The 9509-nt window shown below is 51.2% G+C and overlaps 1 protein-coding gene across 1 annotated transcript in view; it reads left to right on the forward strand.

The window, feature by feature from the left end:
• Nucleotides 1-1917: 1917 nt before the first annotated feature.
• Nucleotides 1918-9509, forward strand: part of RPS4X (ribosomal protein S4, X-linked) — a 12238-nt gene continuing 4646 nt past the window's right edge. Inside the window, exons 1-7 of the mRNA XM_018564260.1 lie at nucleotides 1918-2036; nucleotides 3609-3686; nucleotides 4185-4294; nucleotides 4505-4534; nucleotides 4674-4830; nucleotides 6056-6227; nucleotides 7466-7623. Coding sequence (XP_018419762.1) covers nucleotides 2034-2036; nucleotides 3609-3686; nucleotides 4185-4294; nucleotides 4505-4534; nucleotides 4674-4830; nucleotides 6056-6227; nucleotides 7466-7623 — 708 coding nt within the window. The 5' untranslated portion in view covers nucleotides 1918-2033. The remainder of the gene's footprint in view (nucleotides 2037-3608; nucleotides 3687-4184; nucleotides 4295-4504; nucleotides 4535-4673; nucleotides 4831-6055; nucleotides 6228-7465; nucleotides 7624-9509) is intronic.

Raw genomic sequence — 9509 nt, forward strand, 5'->3', positions numbered from 1 at the left:
CTCTCCTCCTTCTCTCCTCCTCTCTCTCTCTCCCCCTTTCTCTCTCTCTCCTTCTCCCCTTCATCTGTCTATCTCTCCTCCTTCTCTCCTCCTCTCTCTCTCTCCCCCTTTCTCTCTCTCTCCTTCTCCCCTTCATCTGTCTATCTCTCCTCCTTCTCTCCTCCTCTCTCTCTCTCCCCCTTTCTCTCTCTCTCCTTCTCCCCTTCATCTGTCTATCTCTCCTCCTTCTCTCCTCCTCTCTCTCTCTCCCCCTTTCTCTCTCTCTCCTTCTCCCCTTCATCTGTCTATCTCTCCTCCTTCTCTCCTCCTCTCTCTCTCTCCCCCTTTCTCTCTCTCTCCTTCTCCCCTTCATCTGTCTATCTCTCCTCCTTCTCTCCTCCTCTCTCTCTCTCCCCCTTTCTCTCTCTCTCCTTCTCCCCTTCATCTGTCTATCTCTCCCCCTTCTCTCCTCCTCTCTCTCTCTCCCCCTTTCACTATCCCCTCTCTCTCCCCCTCCCGCCAGCACCTGCGACTTGTATGCACACAAACTAGTAACACTAGTGATGCAGCTCCCACTGGCCAGGACAACCAGCAAAAAGGAGCGCCTCCATAGTGTAACACAGTATTTAATTAAAAAAAGCTGCATACACTTTAATGCATAGAATGTCGTGCGTTCACATGCCTAGCGCTATGGCCACCCATTTATTATGGATGAGTTACCTGTCCCCTGCAGTAATTCCATCTGGCCAGTAGATGTCCTCAGTCTTCCCAGGAAAAAAAACCACTGGGAGTCATTTAGCCTACAAGACTGAGGACATACTGTGAGTGCGGGGGGTGTCATAGACCCGCCCCCTGAGGAAGCATCCTTACGGCAGCCTCACAGTGTTATAATGCAAAGAGCTTCAATTGAAACAGTCCCTGGCGATCCTGCCAGTGATGGCTCTTGTTCAGGCACTTCCTGTTATAGGGTGACAACGCTCTGTCCATGCACAGATATTTCCTGTTATAAGGTGACAATGCTCTGTCCTTGTTCAGGCACTTGCTGTTATAGGGTGACAACGCTCTGTCCATGCGCAGATATTTCCTGTTATAAGGTGACAGTGCTCTGTCCTTGTTCAGGCACTTGCTGTTATAGGGTGACAACGCTCTGTTCTTGGTCAGGCACTTCCTGTTATAAGGTGACAATTCTCTGTCCTTGTTCAGGCACTTCCTGTTATAGGGTGACAATGCTCTGTTCTTGGTCAGGCACTTCCTGTTATAGGGTGACAATGCTCTGTTCTTGGTCAGGCACTTCCTGTTATAAGGTGACAATGCTCTGTCCTTGTTCAGGCACTTCCTGTTATAGGGTGACATCACTCTGTCCCTGGCTCCTAATTCTGCTCCTGTGTTGTCACCCTGTCACATGAGCTTCCAATGGAGACGACAAGCAGCCACTTCAACACACATTACACAGACACGGTCCACTGCTGACACCGTCAGGAAACCCTCCCTGAGAAATGTCATGCATCCATCGCTCGGGTGCATGTAGACAGGAAGTAGCTGCAGGAGATCAGTAGCACTTAGCTGCATTGAGGGGTAAAAACAAGGATCTGAGAAACTCCATGCAGCCAGGACAGGAAGTGGCTGCAAAGAGGCCGCCGGAGATCAGCAGCACTGAGATGTCACAGAGGATGAAAATAAGGTGAAACAAAATGGGTTTCGGTACACATCTCACAGAGCAAAATAAATCTGAAAATATGATTCAGTTCAGGTTTACATCGACTTCAAAAGGACATGAAATACATGGTCCAAATATAAATATATATTACAGATCCGAAATTCAAAATTAGTTTTATCAATTGAAGAAAAGTGAAAAAAAAAATATTAATAATAATACTAAAACATTACCTTATGCTGCATTTCTATCATTGACCTGCGGCGCGTTACCCTCCTCCGGCCAGCAGGTGTCGCTGCTCACTTCAGAACCCGGAAGTGCTGTCTCGTCGGCCGCCTGCACAGAACGCTTATCACTCCGTCGCCGGAAGCGGGAGGTCCTTTCTATTGCAGACGCAGCCATGGTGAGAACCTTGTTCTGTTTTACCGCGACCCTAATCCGGCTCCATCCTCTGTGATGGCGGCCTGTGTGTGCCTACCGGCCCGGCGGGAATGTAGTGCGGGCCCCGGTCGCTTGTAGCCGGTCTCCGTTATGTGTATACCCCCCGGGGGGAGGCTGTTGTAGTGGTCGGGGGTCCCCAGGCCGCATCTGTATGGGGTTGGTGGTGTTTGCTGGGTGATGTGATTGAACTCTGAGCTGACTGTATAGTACATTGTGCGGAGCTCTGAGGGATGGACAGGGGGCCCTATGCTGTACAGGAGGAGCTCTTTTTAGGGGCCCCTATTGCTGTTCAATCATCGGTGTCAGCCATTTACTTAGGGGCATGTTAATAAAGCGTTGAATCTTCCAGGTGCACGGGATAAAATGTCAGTGATGGAGCTGCCACGCGTGAATGTTTGGTGAAAAATGCATTCACTTAAAAAGGAATATACTCATAAGGGATGCTATTGGTTAGTTTGTGTGTAGTACTGCTGGCTGGCGCCCTTGTGACGACTTGCTGGTGGCCGCTGGCTGGCGCCCTTGTGACGACTTGCTGGTGGCCGCAGGCTGGCGCCCTGGTGACGACTAACTGGCGGCCACAGGCTGTCGCCCCGGTTGACGACTAGCTGCTAGCTGGCACTCTGGTGACTACTTGCTGGCTGGCGCCCTGGAGACGACTAACTGGTGGCCGTAGTCTGGCGCCCTGACATCCTGTACAAAGCAAATCTGTTGGTATAACAGTCCCCGTCCTGTGCTTATTGCCGGGTACCTACCTAAGAGGCGCTCGATCTGCTGTCGATGATCAGCGTTGCCAATGACTGTTTCGTTGATTTTAGGTTGATGCATTTCGGATAGGCAGCTTACGCATAGCACAGCACCCCAACCAAAGAGGGAGGAGCCTGAGAGTAGTCTCTAAAAAGCATTAAGGGGGCCACACCAATATTGGTAGAGTCCAGAATGGTTAATCTGGAGACGTTCGTGGGGGGGGGGCAGGGCATTTAAGTGACTAGTCGGGGGGTTTCTTTTTCTTGAAGGGATTCTTCCCTATAGGACACAGATTACCAGATATCCACTATTATGTAATATTAGGTTTGTGGAGGTGAAGTTCATCAAAACTGGAGCAGTTGCCGATGGCAACCAATCTGCTTCTCTTTCGTTAAGTTTTGAAAATGAGAGAAGCTGGTTGCCGTGGGTAACTGCTCCAGGTTCTTTCTGTTTTGATACATGTCCCCTCCCCCCATGTAGTCACATGACATTGCACAGGAAACGGTTACATTGTATTGATGTGAGATTACACAGAAACAAAGTTTTATTCTGGAACTTCCCGTTGAACCTCCGTATGTTTGTGGCGCTGCTCGCGTGTCACATGTGCGCGGCTTTAGTCGCCTCGGAAGCCAGTTGGATGAGCGGTGACGCTTCCTTGTAGAGTAGGTTCAGATGAATGTGACCGCCTTATCTCCAACTCCACCAGGGTGTCATGTAGACTTTGTGTAACGATCACCTGACCTCTCCCTGTATTCTGACGTCTTGTCTTCTCTCTCTCTCTCCCTCACAGGCTCGTGGACCCAAGAAGCACTTGAAGCGCGTTGCCGCTCCCAAGCACTGGATGCTGGACAAGCTGACCGGTGTCTTCGTGAGTACGGGGCGGACTGGTGGGTTAGGTCGTGCACCCAGTTATCTAAACTGCCGTTAATATGATAAACGCTTTTTGCTGACCCCCGTGCATCCGTTTTTTAGCCACTTCCTGTCTGTGTGCACTCGCTGCCTTGCCTGTCATCATTGTTGTGGATCAAATTCCCGATGGTGCCCAGGCACGCATGCTTGTAGTCTATCAGGGGCCCGTGTGACTGGGTGGCAACAGTGACCCATTCCTACGCGTGGTGGGATGTCACTGGCACTTGTAGTTTTCATCAGGTGACCACACAGGGCCACAGTTGGGAGATGGTGGTCACCCTGTAACGGGAAGTGCTTGAATACCGGCCTCATGGCATGGATCACCGAGTATATTATACCAAATGTTCCAAGCAGAGGGATTTAGATGCATTTTATTGCTACAAATGGCTCAGATTTTTTTTTCGGGGTTCAGTGTCGCTTAGATTAGCCGCGTGACCCGTCATTTTCCGTCTTTCAGGCCCCGCGTCCGTCCACCGGGCCCCACAAGCTGAGAGAGTGTCTGCCGCTCATCATCTTCCTGAGGAACAGGCTGAAGTACGCTCTGACCGGGGACGAGGTGAATGCCCAGTCACGGGTTGGCGTCTGTCCCGGTGCTCCTCTGGTGCCCAGTCACGGGTTGGCGTCTGAGCCGGTGCTCCTCTGGTGCCCACTCACGGGTTGACGTCTGAGCCGGTGCTCCTCTGGTGCCCACTCACGGGTTGACGTCTGTCCGGTGCCGGGCTGCATTGCTTGTAGCACATTTGAGTCCTGTGCAGAGGGCAGGAGACAGACAACCAGAAACCACTTTATATGGATCAGTAATAAAATGTATCGGAAGCTGGAATTCTGGGGAAATCCTGACCTTTCCTGTTGGGCGGTACCAGAGCCGTGTGTGTATTTTGGATCTCGGGGTTTTTGAAAGCCGAACCCCGGCCGTACTTTGCTCTGGGAATGTTTAGTGAATGAGCCGGTTTCTGGATCACTTCCCTGCGACTAATACAAAGCGATGTCAATTCTACTTCACAGACGTCATCAGCATTGACAAGACCGCCGAATATTTCCGCCTGGTGTACGATACCAAGGGCCGCTTCGCCGTGCACCGGATCACAGCCGAGGAGTCCAAGGTAACAATCTGAGGCTTGGTGTGTACACTTCAATGGAGCGTGTCTGTGGGGGCGGGATCTGTTCGGGGGGTGCCAGGGCATGAGATCTGGGGGGGATCTGGTGTAAGTTTTGTAATGTTGCAATGCCATACTTCTATTTTCCTTGTTGCCTCCCAGAGTTTGACCCGTCTAGGGGCTCATTCCATATGTCCGTACAGTGCGCACGCCCATAGTGACCCGGTTCTAGAAGGGATGGGTGCTGTGTGTAATTGGGTGCAGCGGCCTCCTCTTCCTTATGGGAGGATGTGACTGTGCGCACTTGCATATGGTCACCCGCACTCCTGAACCTGTACATCATGTGGGTCTGGTGCCCGCACTTGGATGCAGACAGTGTGTCCAGATGTGGGCACCTGGACCTGTTCGGGTGTGCATGTGACTAAGTGCATTTGCATGCAACCGCATCAACCCGTGGGGAAGAACAAGCTGCTGCACACAGTTGTACAACCACCAGTCCCTTGTGGAATCGGGTCATTTTCGGGTATGCACACCCGTCTGGATAAACTATATCTATATTAAAGGAGAACTATGAGGTGAGTGCTTTTCACTCATCCTCATAGTTCTAGCCGACCTGTGACAATGAGACTGGCACAGGTCGGCTCAGTAGATCGGGAAGTGAGCGAACACATACCGGCGTTCACTCACCTCTCAATCCTGTCACTGCAGAGAGCCGTGACAGGGGAGGGACTGGATTCCCCGCTCCGATCCTCCAGAGCTGACTGGCGGAACAGATGGGGGAGGGGGCGGGTACAGCCAGCTCTGCCTCTAGATAGGCACAGCCAGCTGTCTCTCACACAGCTGGGCGGATCCAGACAGTAATGTCGGAAACCCTCCCGGCTGAGGCGTCTCAGTATAACGGGAGCTGTAGCTCGCGGTATACTGAGCTTTGGGTGACGGGAGGACGCTAGTTTGTGTCCTCCGTTACCCTTAGGAGAACTATGGGGAAAAGCCCTGACCCCCCATAGTTCTCCTTTAATGCCAGTAGCTGCACAGCCACCATTGTCATCTCTGTCCAAATAATCATCAGATTCAGTCCTATGGATCTGCCCCTTAAATGAACCAAGCGGCCAATGTAGGTAAACTGGCAACTTGGCACTGAAATGTTCATTTTGTTGGTGGGAAAAGTTGGCTGCAGCGAAGATAACAAAGGAAACTGGTTTCCAACAATGTTCCATTTAATCTTTTTCAGTACAAGCTGTGCAAAGTGAGGAAGACGTGGGTGGGAACAAAAGGAATCCCCCACCTGGTGACCCATGACGCCCGTACCATCCGCTACCCGGACCCATTGATCAAGGTCAATGATACAGTTCAGATCGATCTGGAGACCGGCAAGATTACAGACTTCATCAAGTTTGATACTGGTAGGTGGTGTGACGATTATACCTTACTATAGTTACACATTAGGCCCAGTGGTAGGCAACCTCGGCACTCCAGCTGTTGTGGAACTACAAGTCCCATGAGTCATTGCAAGGCTGGTAACCACGAGTGACTTGCAGAAGCATGGTGGGGATTTATAGATGAACCAGAGCTGGAGGACCGAAGTAGCCTCCTGTCATAGGCCCTTGTGCTCCTGTCAGTACAGGACTTTAGCTGAAAGGGACCCAATGCCATGGTAGCGTTGTCAGCATGCCATGTAGTAATGATCCCGGCAGCAGCATGACCCCCTACAGCAGGGGTAGCCAAACTCTGACCCTCCAGCTGTGGTGGAACTACAAATCCCATGAGGCATTGCAAGATTCTCAGACATGACTCCCGGAGAGAGATGCATCATGGGATTTGTAGGGTGACCACAGCTGGAAGGCCGGAGTTTGGCTACCCCAGGCCTACAGCTTTGACACAGTGCTACTGCCGGCTGCACCTAATTTTAACCCCTTCACTGAGGACGTACAGTGTAGGTCGCCAGCATCGGGGCTGTTTAAACAGGCTCCCGGCGACTTTTGCCGCGCGTACTCTGTTTAAACTTGTAAAGCCGACTGTCTGCTTTACAACCGAAGCGATTCTGGCGACTCGGCTGTCGCTAGATCGCTTCTACAGCCCGGTGAAAGGGTCCCACCCCTGGCGTGCTTCCTGGGCTCCGTTGCCCCTCCTACGGGCCCAGGACCGGCTTCGCTGGTGTCTGGGAGGAGATGGACGATCCTCTGTTCGTCGATCCCCTCCCTGTTCTACGGGACCGGAAGCGATGTAAATTGCATCACTTCCGGAGCTGTCAGTTCCGGGCTCCTGAAGCCCAACTATAAGCTATTGAAGTGCGATCTGCACTTCAATAGCTTATTTGGAGTGTAAAGGTGACACTGGGGTTCTTTTGGACCCCCAGCATCACCTTTTAAAGAGTACCTGACACCACCATCTGCTATCACATGGGGGGCTTGTAAGACCCCCATGTGATACCAATCAAAGTTAAACAAAAACAGTTTTTAAAATAAATGAATGAAAAATGTTTTTACCGTCCCCCGCGAGCACGCGCCGCTCGGTGTCTGATGGGAGCACTCCTTGTCTGTGAATCTTTAACCAGTGACAGGTATATCGCACTTCATTTCCATACATCTGTTACTAACGTAATGCTGCAACGTGATATATTGACAGTCACCCTTGTCTCTAGGTAACCTGTGCATGGTGACCGGAGGTGCCAACTTGGGTCGCATCGGTATCATCACCAACAGGGAGAGACACCCTGGCTCATTTGATGTGGTCCACGTGAAGGACGCCAACGGCAACAGCTTTGCCACCAGGCTTTCCAATATTTTTGTCATCGGCAAGGTAAGTTGTCCTGTTCTTGTACATCTGTATTTTCCTTGTTTTGTAGGTTGTAATACTGAAGACTTTTGGGAATCGGCCTGTGAGATGTATGGGGGTTGGGATAGGGTGGGGGTAACCCCAGCCCCTCCCATCTGTGCTTTTAACTACAAATCCCAACCTGCTCTCTGGGAGTCATGCCCGTAACTGTCAGGGTTGCAATGCCTTATGGTACTTGTAGTTCCATAACGGCTGGGACAAGAGTGAGGGCACCCTGCGGTACCAGCCTGATGTCAAAGCAGCTTAAAGTGCAAACTGAAGCCAAAACGTTTTTTTTTTTTAGTTTTGGATGGCGTAGAGAAGGGGTGCCCACAAGGTCGATCGCGTAGCGATCACTGGTAGATCGCCATGTCCTCTCCTCCCGATGTCCTCAATTTCTTTTTCTATTTTAAAAGGGAAATAGGGGGCTTTTTAGACCCCTAATATTTCCCCGAAGACCCCCCAAGAGTATAAAAAAAAAATTACGAAAATTAAAAATAAATGAAAATAAAAAAATAAATTAAAAAAACATTGTTTTTTTTTCTTGCCTCAGGCGCAAAAGGAGCTGGCTACGGCTATGCTCCCGTGGTGCTCATGCGGCTGCCGGCTGAATGTGTCAGACGCTGCAGATGGAAAGGTGCAGGACACCCCATGTGCAACGTCGGCCACACGAGCACCACGGGAGGACAGGACGCCGGGACATGTAGGGCGCACTGGAATGTAAGCCGGCCGACTCCCTGCGTTCAGGTGCGGGAGGGGGTGTGGAGCGGTATTGAAGTCAATGGCATCGCCCACATTGCGATCGCCCGCACTCGGAACGCAGGCACATTAGTGCCTGCATTCCGGTCCAGTGCGATCTGCAAAAATAGTGCTTGCAGCATTTTTGCGGATCGCACTGGACTGGAACACAGGCACTAATGCAGGCGATCGCACTGTGGGCGAGGGGCCTGCCTGTGGAGCCTGGCTGCGGTGCCATTGACTTCAATGCACCGCCACGCCCCCTCCCGCCCCTGAATGCAGGTGTTTTTTCGTTGGTAGATCTCAATGAGCTCGTCATTTGAAAAGTAGATCTCCAGACGAAAAATAGTGGGCGCCCCTGGCGTAGAGGATTAGAAACCACTGTAAGGTTTTTATTGGTTTCCCCTTCAGGGAGATTCATACTCTTTGTCCTGGTGACCGTTATCACCGAAAGTGAAGGTAAATCCCAAATTTTGTCTTGTGACCAAAGCGGGAATAGAGGGAAAATCTTCCAGTGGGGGTGGGGGGGCACTAGTTCTGGTGACCCCTACCAAGGGGTTCCCTCGCTTGCAAGGATTTCCTCTTTTTCTGTTGTGGCTATTGGACAGGAAGTGAAGGTCACAGGACAAAAAAAAGCTGACGGGTTGTAACCCTCCAAATAACTAAAAAAGTGGATTCAGGTCTACAAGTTGTAGTGATGATTTCCATGGTTTCAGAAACTCCGCAGGGTTATTAGTCAATTGTTGGGGGCATTAGGTGCTGTAGGAAGGGGGTAATTCAGGGGTGCTGTGGGATCTGTGTGGCTTAGGGGAACTGTTGGGTTGGGGGAGTGGATTAGGGGTGCTGTGGGATCTGGGTGGTTTAGGGGTGCTGTGGGATCTGGGTGGTTTAGGGGTGCTGTGGGATCTGGGTGGTTTAGGGGTGCTGTGGAGCGGTTGGCATGTGAATGCCTACCATTAGTACATAACATACCATATTTTCCATCCACCTGTTCGGCTCGTTGCCGCTTTCTTTAGTAAGCCGGGCAACACCACAAATGATCTTACCTGGCAGCCCACAAAGACGGCTACGAACTTCGCTGACTGCATCTTTGTGTTTTAATAAGTTTAGCAAAGCTTGGTGTGCGCACAATT

This window comes from Nanorana parkeri, unplaced genomic scaffold, assembly GCF_000935625.1.
Source record: "Nanorana parkeri isolate BGI_ZX_2015 unplaced genomic scaffold, ASM93562v1 scaffold740, whole genome shotgun sequence".
NCBI lineage: Eukaryota > Metazoa > Chordata > Amphibia > Anura > Dicroglossidae > Nanorana > Nanorana parkeri.